This window comes from Bufo gargarizans, chromosome 8, assembly GCF_014858855.1.
Source record: "Bufo gargarizans isolate SCDJY-AF-19 chromosome 8, ASM1485885v1, whole genome shotgun sequence".
NCBI classification, from domain to species: domain Eukaryota; kingdom Metazoa; phylum Chordata; class Amphibia; order Anura; family Bufonidae; genus Bufo; species Bufo gargarizans.
This window is the reverse complement of record NC_058087.1, coordinates 175,695,087-175,718,349: the sequence shown is the minus strand read 5'-3', so window position 1 is coordinate 175,718,349 and position 23,263 is coordinate 175,695,087. Positions and strand designations below refer to the sequence as shown.

The following is a 23,263-nucleotide window of genomic DNA, read 5'->3' as shown; positions in this document are numbered from 1 at the left end:
TTGTCTTGTAATTTGGGTTTTCCTATATTCTGAATGTACAGGTCCTGCTGAGTCGCCTGCGGCAGGCGTCATCTCTTGCATTTATACTGTTTGTAATTCACCTCTTAATAAACAGTGTATTTTGTTAATGACTTTGGCGTCTGTCTTCTCCCTCCAAATAACAGCACTCCTCATACACCATGATGTTTTAAAAACTTTATTTATAAAATCAAAATGTCATTAGTTTGTAATTTCCCTTGTTCTGTAGCTGAAAGTCACTTAGTAAAATGCAATTTTTTTTATTCTCTCAAAATTCGTGTAAATGTGTCAGTAAGGGGGCATTCACACCACTGTATGTATTTTGCGATCCGCAAAATGGGGCTCACATCCCTGTGACGTCTGTGTTGCATCCGTTTTTTAGTTTGTTTTTTTGTAGGCCCTCTGATTTCAATGGGTCTGTGGGCCACAGTTGAGACCAAGAATAGGACATGTCCTATCTTTTGCGGAACTGACAAAATACGTAAAACCGCATGAATGCCCCCAAGGCCTCTTTCACATGAGCGTGACGGATTAGGTCCGGGTGCGTTCAGGAAAACACACACCATTTCGCAAGCAAGTTCAGTCACAGTTTTGTCTGTGATTGCGTTCGGTTGTTTCCGCGCAGGTGCAATGCGTTTTGATGCATTTTTCACGCGTGTGATAAAAAAAAAAAAACAAAGGTTTACAAAACAACATCTCAGCAACCATCAGTGAAAAACACATCGCATCTGCACTTTCTTGCGCTCATGTACACAGACCCATTGAATTAAATGGGTCAGGATTCAGTGCGGGTGCTATGCATTCCCGCACGGAAAACTCGCTTGTGTGAAAGGGGCCTACCACCTTCTGTCAGTGTCTGCACCCTTAGGCCAGGACTGGTAGCTAGGGACAGGCTCCTCGACCCCACTGAACTGTGGAAAGCATTTAAGACAATTATACGTAAAGCCACGTTCACATCTCCGGTGAACGTTCCGGCGGCGGACAGCCTACTAGAATTCACCGGCATTGGCGGACTCCCTTGTTCGGCACCAGCTGCCCATTGACTCTAATGAGGTCCGGTGGCGATTCGGCTTGACAAATACCACTGCATGCAGCGATTTCTGTTTGGCCGGCGTCTAAGCTGGATCATCTGACATGTGAATGCATCCTGTTGGGACCTCCTTCTGTTACACAAGAATGGGGGGGGGGGTCCCATGTCCCCTGTTTGAATGGAGCTGCGGTCACGTGTGCGAACACCACTCATTTCAAACACGAGCCATGGGACCCCAAGCAATCGGATGCTTATCAACACAAATTCTTGCATGGGGCTTGCAGAGTTCGTCACAAACACACACTAGAGCAAACGGGCTTATGGCATTTACGGACATGCACCAGCAGCGTTGCCACACGGCGATCATCAGCCGTCTTCCCCTGCGTCAGTGTTGGAGTAGCTTCTCAGGTGACACATTCCCTTTGGTTTTGCACAGATGGTAGGAGAGAGAGATTACCATCTAGTGGTAGAACTGTGGTACTGCATGCATAATACTTTGGCCCAATTGAACTCTGATTTTTGCTTTTCCTAATTCCTTCTCGAGCCGGAGGCAACAAATGGTTCAGTTCCAGTCCTTTATAAAAAAATCTTAATTTGTGATCCTGTTTTATCAAGTTGACAGTATTCCACAAAGGAACCATTATTAGAGCAGTATGTATAGATCATATATTGCACCATAGTCTGTTCTAGCCCTCGGCACTGAAATTATCAATGCCTTGTATAACCCAAGATGACATTCATGAAAACTAGTGAGAACCTGATTCCCAGCAGCAAATCCAGTGGTTTTTACCTACTAAAGCACCCAAATAGATTGGGATCAGTAATGGGATAAAGCCCCAGTTTTCTTAAACGTCACCTGCTCCCGATTAGTAATTAGACGTTATCCATTGCTTCCTTATCTCCATGATGCTGTTATAATATCACTCACATCACTAGTGCGTTGTAGAGGTACATAATGGATACCCTGGGTACCTAGAAGCAATAGTCAACAGGTCTTTGCTAGTTGATAGACCTCTGATCCTCATCCTCCTCATTAAGGATAGGGGTTCGGTCAGACTCGTCCCGGGACTCTCGCTCGGCCTGAGGTTGTCTCTTAGTCATTTTGTTTAATGTTCCTCCCTGGAGAAAAAAATAAAATCGATTATCAGGCATGCTCAACCTGCAGCCCTCCAGCTGTTGCAAAACTACAACGCCCATCATTCCCGGACAGCCTACAGCAGAGCATGGTGGGAGTTGTAGTTTTACAACAGCTGGAGGGGCACAGGTTGAGCACGCCTGGATTAGAAAATGCTTTTTCTTTAGCAGCTGTTCTGGTGGCCCCGGACACGGCTTACTTCTCATGCACATACGGAGACGTTTATTAAGGCCAGCATATTGCACACCAGTTTTAATCTATGTTTGCGCTGGTGTTGGATGTGCCACGCAACACGGAAATCTACACCAGCAAAGGGAGCTGGTTTAGATTTCCGGTATAAGCTACGTCAGTTTCCTGGTGTTGATTATAATAAATGTGCTGAGTTGCATACGGTATCTCTCTCCCCCCCCCCCCACACACACTTTTTGGAAAAGTAGCAAGTGGAGCTCTAAACCCCTAAAAAGTGTTTGTTTTTTCAAACTTTGCAACTTTTTGATGCCAGATTTCTGACATATAGGAGATATTAAATGCCTCTTTGAGGTACTATATGCTCCCTTAGAAGCAGTACGCCATTTCCCCCCCTCCCCTCAAAGACTATATGTGAAAGTTCTCTAACTAAAGTCCGAGACACAATACGGGCACAACACTGGGTAATTTGGGGTCAGTGTAATGCAGATCCCAAATACAGCCTTGTGCACAAAATGTCACATTGGCCCGATTCTGCCCAATTACCTGTTTCTTGTCCACTATATTTAAGGTCACGGAAGTGACTATACAGGCGATGGTATTTGCCAGCATGAAAATCATCATTTGTTGCCATCGCCATAGCGGGATCTTTGCTTCACTGCAAAGAAACAAAGTAAAAAATAATAAAAAAAAAACATTAGGTTGCAGCAATGTACAAGGATAGGGCATTTCTACAGAAGGGGCAAAAATGGCAGCATGACCACGACCGGTATCTGTTTTGCGGACCGCAAAATATTTAGTGTCATGTGTATGATGCCTAAGGTTCTCAATGCTCGGTGGTGGGGGTCACTCTGTTCAGTGCATTTGGTTTACTCCTGTGTCATTGCTACACCCTCTTAAATCTTACATCAGCTACATACGGCACTCCAGCTGTTCTGAAACTATAACCCTGGGTTCACACCTGAGGTTTTACAGCGCGTTCAAACGCGCTGTAAAACGCTCAACACATGAAAACCAATGCTTCCCTATGGGAATGGTTCTCACCTGGGCGTTTTACAGCGCGTACGATCGCGCTGTAAAACGCCCGACGCATAATCAAGTTCTTGAGCTTCTTTGGGGCGTTTTGACGCGCGTTTGTGGCCATAGGACACTGCAGTCAATCACACAAACGCGCGTTTACCATTACAAAAAACGCGCATAAAAACGCTCAGGTGTGAAAGCAGGGTAACTCCCAGCATGTTCCATTCACTTCTAAGGGAGTTCCGAGAAGAGCCAACCAAGTGTGCATGCTGGGAGTCATGGTTTCACCACAGCTGGAGGTTGCCGATCGCAGTCTTAGGGCTCGTGTTGCATCCGTTTTTTTGCAGATCCATTGTAACAACCTTTCCTTGTCCGCAAAACAGACAAGAACAGGGCATGTTCTATCTTTTTTGCAGGGCTACGAAATGGACATACGGATGCGGACAGCACATGGTGTACTGTCCGCATTTTTTGCTGACCCGTTGAGATGAATGGGTCTGCATTCTATAAGTAAAAAAACGGGACGGAAACAAAATACATTTGTGTGCATGAGCCCTTAGACTGTCAAAGGAGTGGGAGGCTCTGAGCGATGTTCCTGGAGGTGTATTGAAAAACATTTTCATAAAACTAAAACTTCTTAGGATTAGAGAATGATACGGTTATGTTTCGGGGGTCCCTACCCTACATGGCGGTATGCCTACTTTGAAAGTGATGTCAGAGACAACAGACTCCCTTTAAATGGTGGGGTCAAGAGCACCCATCATCTTCCTCAGGACGTCCTGTGAAAGGATCCTCACGGGCACAGATATGGAGACAGTCACTTTGCATTTCTCTCACATACCTGGATTTGGTACCAAGAATTCTGCCAACGATTAGGTTAGAAAGCCCGATGCCAATCATCTGCACTGAGGTGGCGAGACCCATAGCTGTTCCCAGAGTAGCTTGCGGGACTACAAGAGGGATTGATGGCCACATGCTTGCCTATAGAGGAAAAGGGGATGAGTAGAAGACGAGCTACTAGCTACTTCCTCTGGTCACTGACACAGTTTAAAGAGGACCCGTCCGTCCTCCTGACATGGCTTTTAGTAATTACTTGCATCCCTATGTATTAACACTAGATGCTCCAGGATTGTTATCACTATGTTGTGCCATTCCTTTATTATTCCTGCTAGAAAGTTATGAATGAACTGCAGGTCCAGCTGAGGGCGTGTCCCTGCACAGCCTGACACTATCCAATCACTGCTGCCAGTGTCAGACTGTGCAGGGACATACCCCCAACTGGTAATGCCCATCTGGACCATCATTACAAAACTGCTAGTAATTAATTCCTTGGCACAAGAGTCATAAGAACAGATGCCCCAGAATTATCACATGGGGGATGCAAGTAGTTAATAAAACAGACATGTCAGGAGTGGGGACGGCTCTTCTTTAAACTGAGCCCGCAATGGGTGATAACACCAAGCAATAGATTGTCTGCGCGTCGCTTGTGTAGATGAACCGTCTCTAGGTTTAGTGTCCCTTTAAGAGAAAGAAAAAAAAAACATTATACTTTACCGCAGCAAAGGAATAGGTGACTCCAAGCCATAAGGTGGACACTAATGGTGGGACAAAGGTAAAGGCCAACAGGGCAAACACTGGCAACGTCAGCACAGCGCAGAGGAAAGCCAGGACGCCCCTCATCCCTACGTAGTCCTAGGACAGTCAAAACAAGGAGAGGTTAGGTCCTACAGACGTATAAGGGGGATCTCCAAATGACAAAAGGTGAAAACTTACAATTAATATTCCTACAGCCGCAGACAGCACCAGGGAACTGTCATACACCGCCCCTGCGATATAGGCCGCCGTCTGCTGGTCATAGCCGTCATACTTGTCCTGGATGAATTTACTGGTAACGAGAAGATGAACCGTAGTCAGATGTATGCAAGATCTGCATCCTGTTAGGGGTGTGTCCCTGCACCGCGACACTGATTGGATAGTGTTAGACTGCGCAAGGGCACACCCCCAACTGGTAACCCCCAGCTGGACCTTTATTGCAGACTGCTGGCAATTCATTCATAAACTTCTAAAAGGAATAATTGAGGAATGGCACACCTCCTTAGGGGCCATAAGTGGTCTGACAAAAGGTTTATGCAATATCGGATGAAGAGTACAACAGGTAAAGAGAATTTCCTACTTAGGGGACTGAACAAGCCTAACGAGTGAAGAGATACAGATAGGGCCCTTTTGTTGCTCCTGACTGGCACTGAGAAACAATATCCGTACACAGTACAGGCCTCATACTAGATGTAAGTTCCCCCGCTATCCTTACAAGGGTGTCCTTGACATACCCCATAGGTGGCCTGTCCTACATTACTTACCTGGCATCAGCCACGAAAGGAAATACTCCATTATAGAAGAACATGATTGTCAGAACCAAGAGCCAGTAACGTAACGTCAATTGGCGAATATCCTGGACACGCTAGAAATAAAAAAAAAAAATATAAATGATTATTAAAAGGGGTTGGCTCTTTGCAGACATTGCTTGGATATGCCATCAATGTCAGAGGTGGCACCTGCTCCTATCTCTAGAGGAGCTCCTATCTCTTAGGGGGTTACGAAAATGGCTGAGCACTGGCTCGGCTATTTCCTGCGGTCCACCAGAGGTGAATGGAGCTTTGGTGGCGCTCTCCATTCGCCACAATGGTACTTCCGAAAATAGCTGAGCGTGCTGACTCAGCTATTTTCAGAACTCCCATAGCAATGAATGGAAATCACGCCACGCATGAGCGGCATGCCCGTCTTCACTTTCGGGGTCCCATTCTGGAGACAGAAGCAGGTCCCAGAGGTGGGACCTCTCACGTTGATGGCATATTCTAGCGACGTAACATCAATGTCTGGAACGAGCAAGAAGGGGGAAAAAAAAAAAAAGACTTGATCTACAAATTAGAATTAAAACCACGGAGACATCTACAATGCGTAAAAGATTAAAACGAGGACAACCTCTGACTAGATTCCCTTTAAGGAATTCAACATTATCGCAGCAAGTCCCTAACTTGGGACCACCATCTACTAGTCAGAGCAGAGAGCTAATGCAAAGAACAACTGTCATGTTTGCCCATTAGGCCTCTTTCACACGACCGTATGGCTTTTTCAGTGTTTTGCGGTCCGTTTTTCACGGATCAGTTGTTCCGTATGGCACATTCAGTAATTACATAGAAAAAATTGGGACTGGGCATAAAATGGTCAATAGATGGTTCCGCAAAAACGGAACAGATACAGAAGACATACTGATGCATTTCCGTATGTGTTCATTTTTTTTTTTTTTTTTGCGGACCCATTGACTTGAATGGAGCCACGGAACGTGATTTATGGGCAACAATAGGACATGTTCTATGTTTCAATGAAACGGAAACGGAATGCATACGAAGTACATTCAGTTTTTTTTGCTGAACCATTGAAATGAATGGTATACGGAATGCAAAAAATGGCCCATAAACGGGGGGAAAAAAAAACAAAACGGTCGTGTGAAAGAGGCCTTAACGTCAATGGGCGCTGTGTGAAGCCTCATGCACACGTCCGTGAAACACGGACCGTGTGATACCGGCCTGGATTTCTTCTAAGTGCAGGAGCGCACGGAGTCATTGGTTGCTATGACGCCGTCGCTTCATCCTGCCGCCACAGTACAGTAATACACTGGTATGATCTATACCAGTGTATTACTGTACTGCTGCGGCAGCAGGAAGCGCACGGCGTCATGGCAACCAATGACGCAGTGCGCTCCTGCATTAAGAAGAAATCCAGGCCGGTATCACACGGTCCGTGTTTCACGGATGTGTGCATGAGGCTTAATACTACCGCCCACTCTCCCCGCAGCATTACATTCGTTTCCTCCGATGATTACAACCCAGCGCCTCCTGTAATCCATCACTTACCACTTTCTTGGACGCTTCTTGAATTGTTCCCTCCAGGCCCAACTGCTTCATTCCCAGTTTATCCAGTATACTGACCGTCACGGCGGACAACAAGCCCAGGACACACAGTATGGTCCCTACAAGAAAACATGAGATGCACCAAAAGTACATAACATACCGCTGCCACCAATGCATCCTCTGGCCGCAGGTTACAGGTCTGATCATACATCCAACACTTCCTTTAAATTTAAAGGGGTGTTCAATATAGATGGTCTATCCTCTGGACTGGTGGGGGTGTGACATCCAGACCCCTGGTGATCAGCTGTTTGAAAGGGTCGCAGTGTTGGCCTCCTCACAGCGTACCAAGCACAGCGCCATACGTGGTACAGTGGCCGTGCTTGGTAATGCAGCCCATGTCCATTCACTTGAGTGGCACATAGGTCACTGAACAGTGAATGTGATGTCACTGGCCTAGGGATTCAAGGAGTCGGAGCCCCCAGCGATCACATACTGAAGATAGGCCATCAATATTGAACCCCTGGAAAACCCCTTTAAGAAAAGGGATTCGAATGTAAAGTTGTCACTTATGTAAGAAAGAGGAGACATACTAGAGGTCAGAATGTTGCAACCCAAGCTCTGATATATAGCGCCCCCATCTGTAATGTCACAAAACTGCACTCACATATTGCTACGGGTGAACTGTCACCGATTCTAGATAATGATTTGGCGGGGGAGGGGGTGTATGATCTCTATTTGGCAGAGTTACTCCCATCTTATGGCCCAACGTGAAGAAGATCACTTTCTGATCAGAACACATCTCACTGCTGGGACCCCCACCGATCCCGGGAACGATCGGGCCCCTCCTGGACAGCGACACAACTGCTGTGCAGGGAAAAAAAAAAACGTAAAGGGGTATTCCCATCTTAGACAATGGGGGCATATCGCTAGGATATGCCCCCATTGTCTAATAGGTGCGGGTCCCACCTCTGGGAGCCGCACCTACAAGGAGAACGGAGCGGAGAAAGTTAAGGAGGGCGCACCGTGCATGCGCAGTCGCCCTCCATTCGTTTCTATGGAGCCGCCGAAAATAGCCGAGTGCTGGCTTGGCTATTTCCGTCGGCCCCATAGAAATGAATAGGAGCGGTGGCCGCGCATGCGCGGTGCGCTCCCATTCACTTCAACGTGAGAGGCAGGGAGCTGCGCCTGGTGGTGGACGGATCCCAGGATACCCGGGGTCCTCCAGCCACAACTCTCCCCGGCTCCGTTCTACTTGTAGGTGCGGGTCCCAGAGGTGGGACCCGCAGATATCAGACAGACAATGGGGGCATATCCTAGCGATATGCCCCCACTGTCTAAGATGGGATAACCCCTTTAAGGCCCCTTTCACACAAGCGAGTTTTCTGCGCGGGTGCGATGCGCGACGTGAACGCAAAGCTCCCGCACTGAATCCTGACCCATTCATTTAAAAAAAATATATAAATAAGCATCAGTTCTGCATTGCGTGAAAAACGCAGCGTGTTCTAAATTCTGCATTTTTCACGCAGCCCCGGCCCCATAGAAGTGAATGGGGCTTCAGTGAAAAAACGCATTGCATCCGGAAGCAAGTGCGGGTGCGATGCGTTTTTCACTGATGGTTGCTAGGAGATGTTGTTTGTAAACCTTCCGTATTGTATCACGCGCGTGAAAAACGCATCAAAACTCATTGCACGCGCGCAAAAAAACAAACAACTGAACGGAATCGCAGACAAAGCTGACTGAACTTGCTTGCAAAATGGTGCGAGTTTCACTGAACGCATCCGGAGCCAATCCGTCACGCTCGTGTGAAAGGGGCCTAAAGGTGAACCACCATTTTATTGATGGCATTTGTACATCCGAGCGATATACCGCTGCTTTCTAAGACGGAAGAATCCCGATTTTTTTATACTGGTACAGGAGGAGCTGGGGACTGGCATGTGCGACTGCTCCCTGGCTGCCGTTAGCACTGTGCGAAGACCGTTAAAGGGGTTGTCCAGATTTAGAAAAACATGGCTGCCTTCTTCAAGAAACAGTGCGGCGCCTGTTCGTGGATGTGTCTGGTATTGCAGTTTAGCTCCACTGAAATGAAGGCTGAGCTGCAATACCACATGCAACCTGTGGACAAGCGTGGTGCTGTGTGTGGAAGAAAGCAGCTATGTTTTTTCCAACTGTGGGAAGCCCCATCTGACAGTCTTTTAACCTGGCAGCAAGTGTTCAATTCCCCTGCGGCGCCACCACAGGAGAAAGGAAGCGTTACACAGATGCCTACTGAAATCAATGGGCTGTCCGTGTAACGCGTGGACATGCTGGGTCCTCCAAGGTGGAACGCTCTTGGCTGAGCAGAATTCACTAATAGGGTATTTAAAAATGGGTTTTTAATAATAAAGGCGGAGGACCTCTTTAATCCATCAATAGTCATCCAAATCCCCTTGTCTAGTTAACCCTTAGGGCTCATTCAGACGGCTGTATGCTGTCCGCAAAAAAGCAGATCCGTTTTTGTGCGGATTAGATGCTGCCCTATTCACTTCTGTGGGGCCCTTTTCGTCCATTCCACGGCTCAGAAAAACAGGTCCTATACTTGTCAGTGAAAATCAGGACGTGGCCCCATTGAAGTCTACAGGTCAGCAGAAAAAAAAAAAAAAAAACGAAAGCAATCCATTTTTTTGCAGACATGCTGAACTGTCTGCAAAAAACGGATCCGCATTTTTGCGGACAGCATACAGCCGTCTGAGTGAGCCCTTACTCTGACAGGGTTTCTCACCTCCCCAAAGAGTCCACTGGATTCCAAATTGATCTTCGAACCGCCTGGTGAGGAAGAAATTGAGGACGCTGCCCAACCTGGAGAAGGACAGGGTCAGCCCGAACGCCAGAGCCAGTTCTTTCCCTTTAAACCAGAAGGCCGTGATCCGATTCTGTACAACTGGAGGAACACAAGGGTCGAGGGTAAGAAAATACAGGACGCACAGTGGGAGATTTATCAAAACCAGCGCAAGAGAAGAAACGGGAGGAGTTGCCCATAGCAACCAATCCAACAAGAAGGAGACGTCTTACTCGTCAGCGATCCGTTCCCCGAGCCGAACAGCAGGCGTCCTGTTAACATCAGCGGCAGCAGGTAGGGGGTTCCTTTAAAATGTGATCCCAAGGCGAATATGGAGGAGCCCACAACGGTCAAGGAGGAAAACAGGAACAGGCCGACTGCAAGAAACCCCAGGTTACTTATTTACAGAATGATGATGACCCCCAACCACTCCACAAGTACAGGGGGTGCAGACTTTTGCAATCAAATTTCATTTTAATGCCATAAGGCACATGACTGAATAATAAAGCAACTTTACAAATGGCTCCGCACAGGAACGTAATACACAAAAGTAGACCGTGTTTGGAGCCCTGATTTAGGGATCATGTGCACGGCTGTGTTTAGTGGTCCGCACTTTTTTTTTTTACTTCTGTCAAAACGCCCTATCCTTGTCCACAAAACGGACAAGAATATGGCATCTTCTATTTTTTTTGTAGGGCCGCGGAACAGACTTGAGTGTGCTGTCCGCTTCTTTTGTGGCCCCAAAAAATGCAGATAGGATGGGGACTGAAACTACAAAAGTCTTAAATAAAAAAATAAAAATAAAACCCTACCTTTTATGTATGCAGCTCCTATGCAGACCGATGCATAGTCACGTATTCTTTTGCAGCCAAATGATCCAATGCAGCCCAAAAAAACTACTTTCCAAAGAGTCTTGATTCAAAATTTCCAATCGTTTTGTGTACACAGTCCCTTTGCACATTTATGTGTCTCCATGGTGACACACTGTATGATCAGACTACATAGGGTTTGTTTTTTTTTGGATTAAACTCTTATGGAAATAATGACTTCTCATTAGCGCCCTCTTTTGGCTTTGTTCCTAACTGCTAAAAACGGCTCAAACCTCTCTCTATTTCATCTTCTTCTAGGTTTGACCTAGAAAGCGAGATTCTTCCAAAACGTTTTTTTGCCAGGTTTTTCTTTAGCCAAAACCAGCAGCTACGGCGGGTGGACCCCCAGGCTGAGGACACGGATAGCCATAAAAGGTCTGTCTTCAGATAACCCCTTTTACGATAAATGAGGACACCTTCTAAACTTTTACCCTAAATGGCACAAACCGCCAACCAAAGCAACAAAGCCAATTCACCAATGAGTATAGACCAATTTTATGGCATAAATGAATTGAATTATATGGTGCAAACAAATCTGTGCTGGCATCAGAACTGCAATGAATGGAGATTGGGTCCGATCTACCAGTGTTTTAAAGGGCATCTGTCAGCAGTTTTGTCCCTATGACACTGGCTGACCTGTTACATGTGCTTGGCAGCTGAAGGCATCTGTGTTGGTCCCATGTTCATATGTGCCCTCATTGCTGAGAAAAATTATGTTTTAATATATGCAAATGAGCCTCTGGAGCAACGGGGGCGTTACCATTACACCTAGAGGCTCAGCTCTCTCTGCACTTTGATTGACAGGCAGTGTAAATGTCATCACACCTGGCCCTATCACTCAAAGTGCAGTGGGTGTGGCAGTTGCAGACAGCTGAGAATCTAGGAGCAACGGCAACACCCCCGTTGCTCCTAGCGGCTCATTTGCATATAATAAAACATCATTTTTCTCAGCAATGCGGACACATATGTACATGGGACCAACACAGACGCCTTCAGCTGCCAAGTGCACATGTAACAGGTCAGCCAGTGTCATAGGTACAAAACTGCTGACAGATGCTCTTTTAATGAAGATTCTTTGTAAAGTTTTATCAATTTTATTTTAACTGCATTGGAGCTGCAAAAGTATACATACCCTTAAAGGGTTGTTCCGGGATTTTGATATGGATGGCCTATCCCGTTGAAGATGCTCTGCAGTTACCAGCTCCATCCACTACACAAAGGAAAGGGCTGTATAGTTCTACAAACAAACAGCTGATCGGCAGGGGGTGCAGGGTGTCGGACCCCCTCAGATCTGATATCGATGGCCTATCCTGAGGATCAATATCTTGGACAACCCCTTTAAGGACACCAGAAAGCATGTATCAATAATGGGGTGTATCTGGGATGGGTCTGACAAAGTAAGAGATGCTCTATAGTAGCGCTTGCCAACCTGTGGCTCACCAGCTGTTGTGACACTACAACTCCCAGCATGCATTAGCAGTCTACAGCCAGACCAGGAGTCGCCCTGGTGCTGCGGTGAAGTTTTACATTCATCTACATTTCAGCACATGACCCTTCACTCACATCTGTTCCCCAGCTTGTCGATGAGAAACCCGGCCATGATCACCACCACGGCATTCCTGCGGGAGAAAACCAGAAAAAGGGCCTTAGACATGAACAGAAAAATCTTTTTTTTCTTGCAGCTATTTAGATCTCTGCAACTTAGGGGCCATTCCCACGTCCGCAACGTGTTTTGCGGATCCAAAAAACACGGACAGCAGCAATCTGCGTTCCACATTTTGCGGACTGCACATTGCCGGCACTAACATAATATGCCTATTCTTCTCCGCAATTTCAGAAAAGAATAGGACATGTTCTATTTTTTTTTCGGGAACGGAATTGCGGACCCGGAAGTGCAGGTCCGCAATTCTGTGTCCAGGCAGCACGATGTAGAAATGAATGGGTCAGCAATGCCGTTCCGCAAAATTGCGGATGTGTGAATGGACCCTTATAGTATTAATTAAACGAAAACTGTTTATGCATGCAACTCCTATGCAGAACTATAGGTCTCCATGGCAACAGACTACAAACAGACCCTGCGTGTAGTCTGATCCTGCAGGCTTTTATTACTTCCTTCCACTTGACCTGCTGCACGTTTTCTTTTTCTCTTAGGCTACTTTCACTCTAGCGTTCTTGCTGGATCCGGCAGGGTTTAGCAAAAACGCTTCCGTTACTGATAATACAACCGCCTGCATCCGTTATCAACGGATCCGCTTGTATTATCTGTAACATAGCCAAAACGGATCCGTCATGAACTCAATTGAAAGTCAATGGGGGACGGATCCGTTTTCTATTGTGTCAGAGAAAACGGGTCCGTCCTCATTGACTTGCATTGTGGGTCATGACGGATCCGTCTTGCTCCGCATCCCATGACAGAAAGAAAACCGCAGCAGGCTGTGGTTTGCTCTCCGGTATGAGAACGCAACTAAACGAAAAGGAATGCATTTGGAGCATTTCATTCTGTTCAGTTACGAAATGGAAGCTTTTTTTTTCCGGTATTGACGCTAGTGTAAAAAGTAGCCTTAGGCGATCATCACATGAGAGGCGCTGAAGCACAAATCTGCGTGTGATCCATTACCCGCCATAGTGGCGAGGGGAGCGAATTGGTTTTACGTGAAAAATCCAACACAGCTGGACACGTCACATCACATATACATGCACACCCGCAGGCATACATGACATGCCATACTGCAGGACGTTTTCCCAGGTACGCACGCAATCACCGTGGACCCCTGGCCCTAACAAAGCACAGATCCCAGGCGGGTGAGCTACAATCTAAATCCGCAGGCTCGTCCCCGTCGCGGCCTGCTATTGGCTGCTCCACGCGTCGCTGGATGTTTTCACCTGAGATACGTGGAGATGCAGCAATGGGCATGTGGGGATATGGAGCAACGCGAGTTCCGGGGAGCGGGTAAGTATAATCTATATGAAGGACCCGGGCACTGGGGGGCGTTTTATAGTTTAAACCACCTATAGAGTGCTCACATATTCCGCAGCATCACTTGCTGCCCCCAATGGGGCTCACAATCTAAGGTCCCTATCAGTTATGTCTTCGGAGTCTGGAAGGAAACGGGAGAATTCGGAGGAAACCCACGCAGATCATACAAACTCCATGCAGATGTTGTCCTTGGTGGGATTCGGACCCCAGCGCTGCAAGGCCCCAGTGCTAACCACTGAGCCACCAGGCTGCTTTCTGGCATTCCCTAAACCTAATTTCTGCGAACCAACCGTCCGTCTCTGGCCTCCTGGCTGACTATTCTCACGCTATTCATACTTACGTCCAGGCGTAGATGGCATATAACAGGTTATACTGCTCTGGGGTCATTCCAAGCCCCGCCACGCAGCCATCACTACTGTTACCCTGGGTGCTGTTGGGGTGACTCCCGTTTGAACATGTCAGGTTCTGTTAAGTCAAAAAGAAAACAAAAAAAACATTACTCTTAGGGCCCTTTAACACGGGCGAGATTTCCGCGCGGGTGCAATGTGTGAGGTGAACGCATTGCACCCGCACTGAATCCCGACCCATTCATTTCTATGGGGCTGTGCACATGAGCGGTGATTTTCACGCATCACTTGTGCGTTGCGTGACAATCGCAGCATGTTCCTCTTTGCGAGTTTTCCACGCAACGCAGGCCCCATAGAAGTGAATCGGGGTGCGTGAAAATCGCAAGAAAGTGCAGATGCGGTGCGATTTTCAGGCACGGTTGGTAGGAGACGATCGGGATGGGGACCCGATCATTATTATTTTCCCTTATAACATGGTTAGAAGGGAAAATAATAGCATTCTGAATACAGAATGCATAGTACAATAGGGCTGGAGGGGTTACAAAAAAAAGAATAATAATTTAACTCGCCTTAATCCACTTGATCGCGCAGCCGGCATCTCTTCTGTCTTCATCTTTGCTGTGTGCAGTAACAGGACCTGTGGTGACGTCACTGCACTCATCACATGATCCATCACCATGGTAAAAGATCATGTGACGGACCATGTGACTAGTGCAGTGACATCACCACAGGTCCTATTCCTGTGCACAGCAAAGATGAAGACAGAAGAGAAGACGGCTGCGCGATCAAGTGGATTAAGGCGAGTTAAATTATTATTTATTTATTTTTTTAACCCCTCCAGCCCTATTGTACTATGCATTCTGTAGTCAGAATGCTATTATTTTCCCTTATAACCATGTTATAAGGGGAAATAATACAGTCTACACAACACCGAATCCAAACCCGAACTTCTGTGAAGAAGTTCGGGTACCAAACATTCCAATTTTTCTCACGCACGTGCAAAACGCATTACAATATTTTGCACTCGCGCGGAAAAATTGTGCATTTTCCTGCAACGCACCCGCATTTTATCCGGGCTAAAAACATGACGCCCGTGTGACAGAGGCCTTAAAGGGTTTCTGTCATGGGAAAAATCGTTATGCAGCTGACGGACGTTAGCGATGTGCTAATATCAGCAGTACATAACAGTACGCTTTATAACTCCCTGCTGCCGCAGTTCTCTTAAAAAACAGACTTTTAAAATATGCTAATGAAGCCTCTAGGTGCTATGAGGGCGCTGCTGCAGCACCTAGAGGCTCGGTCTACTCACCTTTTGGCACGCCCACGTCCACTTGATTGACGTCCTTCTCTGCATCGTCCTCATAATTCCGCACCTGCGAACATCCAGCGCAGTGAGTAAAAGACACTCGGCTGCTGCAAGGCAGGTCTGTGACGTAATCGGCGCAGTGAGGAAGCTGGCAGCAGCGAGCGTCCTTCAATCACTGCGCCTGCACCGTTCCGTTTAGTATTCGCGGGATTATGAGGACGATGCAGAGAAGGACGTCAATCAAGTGGACGTGCCAAAAGGTGAGTTGACCGAGCCTCTAGGTCAGGCATCCTCAAACTGCGGCCCTCCAGCTGTTGTAAAACTACAACTCCCACAATGCCCTGCTGTAGGCTGATACCTGTAGGCTGTTCGGGCATGCTGGGAGTTGTAGTTTTGCAACAGCTGGAGGGCCGCAGTTTAAGGATGCCTGCTCTAGGTGCTGCAGCAACGCCCTCATAGCACCTACAGGCTTCATTAGCATATTCTAAAAGTCTGTTCTTTAGGAGAACGGCGAAGGCGCGGCGAGGAAGCTGGCAGCCTCCGAGCGCCTTTCCCTCACCGCCCCTGCGCCGAATGCTGAACGACGCAAGATTTCATCAGAGCATAGAGCTGGCAGACAGATGCAAGCGCTGCCTGGCCCTGTCAATCAGGACTTGGAGGGAGGCAACAAAGGTGGGAGAACGGAGCCTCTTGGAGCAGGAACAATTTATTCCTGCATTTCCAGGAGGAATAAAAAAGGAACGGAACAATGCAAAGTTCTAAAAAAATATAAATAAAAAAAATGCTCCAGAATTGTTATTACATGGGGGAGACATGTCAGGAGAGAGGACAGGTCCCTGCACTTACCCCCTGGAACTGGTCCTGCAGCACGCTGGGAATATCAAAGCAGAAATAGGAACCGAATGTAAGCAGACAGTTGAAGAACAGAACCACGAATCGGTAAGAGGCTGTGAGAGAAAACGGGGAGAAACAGTCAGAATATACAGGACTTGGCAGATAGATACGAGATAGATACGAGATAGATAGATACGAGATAGATACGAGATAGATAGATACGAGATAGATAGAAGCTATATTAGGTAGGATGGACAGAAATACAGATAGCTGGATAGATTACATAGATATGAGATAAAAGATAGATAGACACATGAGATAGATGGATAGACAGACAGACAGACATTCTTAAGGGACACCAATAATGTAAAGATGATCTCGGCTTCATTTACTATTGTTAAGAACCTTCAGAAACATATCCTGTACTTAAGTGTGACTGATGGGAGTAGTAGTGGAAAGTAGTACATATCAGGCCAGAATAAATTCTGAGGACTAGTCCACTCATATATAGGCATGCAGGGAACTGGTGGTCACCAGGGAAGGAAGTGACAGGTTGCTAGGCAACCATTTTGAGGGGACCTGTTAAATCCAAGCAGCGTTTAGATTTTAGACCGGCGTCGGCTGCCCTTCCAAAGTCCACAGCTCTCAAAACAAGCAGGATCTTATATGGGAAGATATAGGAAAGCCTAAGTAAAGTAAGAACTGCCCTTTGACTCCCAGCACACCCGCCGATCAGCTTTCTGAAGAGGCAGCAGCGCCGCGGCCAATATGACATCATGATCATCGGTCACATGACCTAGCCACTACAGGACCGCCGTACACAGGATTGCGTCCTGCCAGCGGCCCTGCTCTTCTGGGTGGACGCATATACGCGTCCTCCCACGAGAGCCGAGATTTCCTGTGAACGCGCGCACACAGGCGCGCGCGCTCACAGGAACGGAAGGTAAGCGAGTGGATCTCCAGCATGCCAGCGGCGATCGCTCGCTGGCAGGCTGGAGATCCGAATTTTTTAACCCAACAGGTATATTAGACGCTGTTTTGATAACAGCGTCTAATATACCTCCTACCTGGTCCTCTGGTGGTCCCTTTTGTTAGGATCGACCACCAGAGGACACAGGTAGGTCAGTAAAGTCGCACCAAACACTACACTACACTACACCCCCCCCCCCCGTCACTTATTAACCCTTTATGAACCCCTGATCACCCCATATAAACTCCCTGATCACCCCCCTGTCATTGATCACCCCCCTGTCATTGATCACCCCCCTGTCAGGCTCTGTTCAGACCTCCGTATGATTTTTACGGATCCACGGATACATGGATCGGATCCGCAAAACACATGCGGACGTCTGAATGGAGCCTTACAGGGGGGTGATCAATGACAGGCGGGTGATCACCCATATAGATTCCCTGATCACCCCCTGTCATTGATCACCCCCCTGTAAGGCTCCATTCAGACGTCCGTATGATTTTTACGGATCCATGGATACATGGATCGGATCCGCAAAACACATGCGGACGTCTGAATGGAGCCTTACAGGGGGGTGATCAATGACAGGCGGGTGATCACCCATATACACTCCCTGATCATCCCCCTGTCATTGATCACCCCCCCGTAGGGCTCCATTCAGACGTCCGCATGTGTTTTGTATCCATGGATCCGTAAAAATCATGCGGACGTCTGAATGGAGCCTTACAGGGGGGTGATCAATGACAGAGGGGTGATCACCCATATACACTCCCTGATCACCCCCTGTCATTGATCACCCCCTGTAAGGCTCCATTCAGACATCCGCATGTGTTTTGCGGATCCGATCCATGTATCCATGGATCCGTAAAAATCATGCGGACGTCTGAATGGAGCCTTACAGGGGGTGATCAATGACAGAGGGGTGATCACCCATATACACTCCCTGATCACCCCCTGTCATTGATCACCCCCCTGTAAGGCTCCATTCAGACGTCCGCATGTGTTTTGCGGATCCGATCCATGGATCCGTAAAAATCATACGGACGTCTGAATGGAGCCTTACCAGGGGGGTGATCAATGACAGGGGGTGATCAGGGAGTGTATATGGGTGATCACCCCCCTGTCATTGATCACCCCCCCCCCCTGTAAGGCTCCATTCAGACATTTTTTTGGCCCAAGTTAGCGGAAATTTTTTATTTGTTTTTGTTTTTTCTTACTAAGTCTCATATTCCACTAACTTGTGTCAAAAAATAAAATCTCACATGAACTCACCATACCCCTCACGGAATCCAAATGCGTAAACATTTTTAGACATTTATATTCCAGACTTCTTCTCACGCTTTAGGGCCCCTAAAAAGCCAGGGCAGTATAAATACCCCACATGTGACCCCATTTCGGAAAGAAGACACCCCAAGGTATTCCGTGAGGGGCATATTGAGTCCATGAAAGATTGACATTTTTGTCCTAAGTTAGCGGAAATGGAGACTTTGTGAGAAAAAAACAAAAAAAATCAATTTCGCTAACTTATGCAAAAAAAAAATAATTTCTATGAACTCGCCAGGCCCCTCATTAAATACCTTGGGGTGTCTTCTTTCCAAAGTGGGGTCACATGTGGGGTATTTATACTGCCCTGGCTTTTTAGGGGCCCGAAAGTGTGAGAAGAAGTCTGGGATCCAAATGTCTAAAAATGCCCTCCTAAAAGGAATTTGGGCACCTTTGCGCATCTAGGCTGCAAAAAGGTGTCACACATCTGGTATCGCCGTACTCAGGAGAAGTTGGGGAATGTGTTTTGGGGTGTCATTTTACATATACCCATGCTGGGTGAGAAAAATATCTTGGTCAAATGCCAACTTTGTATAAAAAAAATGGGAAAAGTTGTCTTTTGCCAAGATATTTCTCTCACCCAGCATGGTTATATGTAAAATGACACCCCAAAACACATTCCCCAACTTCTCCTGAGTACGGCGATACCAGATGTGTGACACTTTTTTGCAGCCAAGGTGGGCAAAGGGGCACATATTCCAAAGTGCACCTTTCGGATTTCACAGGCCATTTTTTACACATTTTGATTGCAAAGTACTTCTCACACATTTGGGCCCCTAAATTGCCAGGGCAGTATAACTACGCCACAAGTGACCCCATTTTGGAAAGAAGACACCCCAAGGTATTCCGTGAGGGGCACGGCGAGTTCCTAGAATCTTTTATTTTTTGTCACAAGTTAGCGGAAAATGATGATTTTTCTTTTTTTTTCTTTTTTCCTTACAAAGTCTCATATTCCACTAACTTGCGACAAAAAATAAAAAATTCTAGGAACTCGCCATGCCCCTTACGGAATACCTTGGGGTGTCTTCTTTCCAAAATGGGGTCACTTGTGGCGTAGTTATACTGCCCTGGCAATTTAGGGGCCAAAATATGTGAGAAGTACTTTGCAATCAAAATGTGTAAAAAATGACCGGTGAAATCCGAAAGGTGCACTTTGGAATATGTGCCCCTTTGCCCACCTTGGCTGCAAAAAAGTGTCACACATCTGGTATCGCCGTACTCAGGAGAAGTTGGGGAATGTGTTTTGGGGTGTCATTTTACATATACCCATGCTGGGTGAGAAAAATATCTTGGTCAAATGCCAACTTTGTATAAAAAAATGGGAAAAGTTGTCTTTTGCCAAGATATTTCTCTCACCCAGCATGGGTATATGTAAAATGACACCCCAAAACACATTCCCCAACTTCTCCTGAGTACGGCGATACCAGATGTGTGACACTTTTTTGCAGCCTAGGTGGCTTTCGGATTTCGCAGGTCATTTTTTACACATTTTGATTGCAAAGTACTTCTCACATATTTTGGCCCCTAAATTGCCAGGGCAGTATAACTACGCCACAAGTGACCCCATTTTGGAAAGAAGACACCCCAAGGTATTCCGTGAGGGGCATGGCGAGTTCCTAGAATTTTTTATTTTTTGTCGCAAGTTAGTGGAATATGAGACTTTGTAAGAAAAAAATAAAAATAAAAAATCATCATCATTTTCCGCTAACTTGTGACAAAAAATAAAAAGTTCTATGAACTCACTATGCCCATCAGCGAATACCTTAGGGTGTCTACTTTCCGAAATGGGGTCATTTGTGGGGTTTTTCTACTGTCTGGGCATTGTAGAACCTCAGGAATCATGACAGGTGCTCAGAAAGTCAGAGCTGCTTCAAAAAGCGGAAATTCACATTTTTGTACCATAGTTTGTAAACGCTATAACTTTTACCCAAACCATTTTTTTTTGCCCAAACATTTTTTTTTTTATCAAAGACATGTAGAACTATAAATTTAGCGAAAAATTTATATATGGATGTCGTTTTTTTTGCAAAATTTTACAGCTGAAAGTGAAAAATGTCATTTTTTTGCAAAAAAATCGTTACATTTTGATTAATAACAAAAAAAGTAAAAATGTCAGCAGCAATAAAATACCACCAAATGAAAGCTCCATTAGTGAGAAGAAAAGGAGGTAAAATTCATTTGGGTGGTAAGTTGCATGACCGAGCGATAAACGGTGAAAGGAGTGTAGTGCCGAAGTGTAAAAAGTGCTCTGGTCATGAAGGGGGTTTCAGCTAGCGGGGCTGAAGTGGCTAGGTGCAGCTCAGTCCAATTGAAGTGAATGGAGCTGATCTGCAATACCAAGCACGGCCACTATACAATGGATGGCGCTGTGCTTGGTACCGTAAGTTTGGAAGAGGCTGCAGCACTTGGGGCGCTGGGAGACCACCATTTATCTGATATTGATGACCTATCCTAAGCATGGGCCATCAATAGTGAACTCCTGGAAAACCCCTTTAATCCAGAATCTGATAATCCAGAAAGTCTAATGATCTAGAAAATGGAGCAGAGGGAACCAGCTAGGAAATCAGGTTCTGTGTATTTTATCAGGTTAGACAATGTCTTCCACAAAGTGCGTTATTCACTTTAAGGGGGGGGGGGGGGGTCACTTCAGTACAGGGGGGCGTGCACCTATCACCCCTTGTCCCACTTCTGTCTGCTGTGCTGTCTAGAATAAAGGTGACAACTCCATCTGACGATGCAGAACTGAGAAGTCAGGGCGGACGCTGCGTCCTGTGACCCGGTGAGGTTACCCACAGATGCTGAGACAGCAGACAGGATGCACCGGGAGGGGGAAGGGGCGAGCCGGACTCCAGAATTACTCACTCACCTCCGCGGCGAGACCCCGAGGAAGCGCTGCAGTGGCAGAACTAAAATGTCACCTACTACAGCTCAGTCACATGTGAATTAAGCTGGACATACACGTTCGGTCAGTCCATTTCAGCCGGCCCGGCCGCCCATGACAACACCCCCACCTCCCACAGCATACACAGGGGGAGATCAGGACAAGGCAGAGGGATTTCCCTTCAGGACACATGCATGCTCAGCTGAACCAAGCATGCATGTGTATGGAAGAGATAGGCGTTCGGGCAGCTATCTAACGCATGTGGCCATTTTAGGGTACGTTCACACTAGCGTTCAAGTTTTCTGGTATTGAGTTGCGTCCTCGGGGCTCAATACCGTAAAAAAACGGATCCGGTTTATCCTAATGCATTCTGAATGGAGAGCAATCCGTTCAGTCTCTCTTACGGTATTTTCTCCGTCCAAAATTCCGGAACACTTGCCGGAATGCCGGCATTATTTTCCATTGAAATGCATTAATGCCAGATTCGGCACCAAGTGTTCCGGAAAAACAGATCCGGCTTTCCGGTCTGCGCATGGGCTTTAAAAATGTGTAAAAAATAAATAAATACTGGATCCGTTTTTCTGGATGACACCAGAGAGACGGATCCAGCATTGCAATGCATTTGTGAGACAGATCCGCATCCGCATCCAGCTACAAATGCTGTCCGTTTGCGTACGGATTTCGGGCGACCGGAACTGCCTGCCGGAACCCAACAACGCAAGTGTGAAAGTAGCCTTAGACTTTGTTCAAATCACATCTGCAGATCCCTTACATTGCACGACGCGCACAATTGGCGCCCACCGACTAGGAGGGTCCGTCAGGTTTTGCGTACTACTTAAAGGGGCTCTTTTCTACGCTGGTCTACCTAGTGCACATCCCATGCGGACATGTACAGGCTTGTGGGGGGTATCCCTATCCAGGCACTCGCCCTGCAAATGTGCCCCAAAATTGATATATTATTATATGAATCAGGTTCCCCAGATGCCTGGAGTCTCACCTGGTCACATGACCTCCCGGGCAGTCACATGACAGGGCGCTACCACACAAAGTTTGCGGCACTGACCTTTCTCTGCCGGGACCGCCATGTCTTTCGCTCTGCACCCTGTAAACACACACAAAAAAATAAAAAAAATTATAGCAAAACGAGAGCAGCTCCTCCGGACACCCGCACCGGGCGCACACAGCACAAAGACCGACGCCTGGGCCAGCCGCTAGCCCCGCCCCGCCTGCGCTTTGATGGACAGGTCGCTGACCACGCCCACTCCAGGCGTTGTTCTGCGTAAACAAAGATTGGCGGCGCTTGCTGCGCACTGGACGGCCGCACGGGGGCGCGCGAGAACACGGTGCGGCGCGACAACTAGGTTAGGTTAGGGCTGCGACCGAAAAGAAGGCGACATTTCATGTCATGACATTTCAGTGGTGTCGCACTGTCGCTCTGGGACACGCTACATGCTGCTCAAATCCGTCCAAGCGGCATGTTGCATTGAAATGCTTTTTATCGAACGTTGCGCGATTTTCTTGTCACCATTTAGGCTAGGTCTACACAACGACATTTGTCGCGTGACATTTTGTTGCACTAATGTCGCGCGACAATTTTTATAATGACAGTCTATGGTGTCGCACTGCGACATGCGACATGCTGCG

General features: G+C 47.0%; 1 protein-coding gene across 2 annotated transcripts; it reads right to left on the bottom strand.

Moving 5' to 3' along the window:
* Positions 1-732: 732 nt before the first annotated feature.
* Positions 733-22,840, bottom strand: LOC122944745 (major facilitator superfamily domain-containing protein 1-like). 2 transcript variants are annotated; one of them, XM_044303330.1, is made up of 13 exons: positions 22,683-22,840; positions 16,458-16,558; positions 14,299-14,423; positions 12,545-12,600; positions 10,346-10,489; positions 10,056-10,214; positions 7,301-7,416; positions 5,747-5,847; positions 5,163-5,274; positions 4,944-5,081; positions 4,231-4,370; positions 2,916-3,027; positions 733-2,167 (listed from the first exon to the last, which is right to left on the bottom strand). In XM_044303330.1, exons 1-13 carry the CDS (start codon positions 22,702-22,704, stop codon positions 2,048-2,050), a joined length of 1,446 nt encoding a protein of 481 aa, XP_044159265.1. In that variant the 5' UTR covers positions 22,705-22,840; the 3' UTR covers positions 733-2,047. The 2 variants fall into 2 exon arrangements, with proteins under 2 accessions (XP_044159265.1, XP_044159266.1); XM_044303331.1 differs by having other exon boundaries at positions 22,617-22,751.
* Between the last annotated feature and the right edge of the window lie 423 nt (positions 22,841-23,263).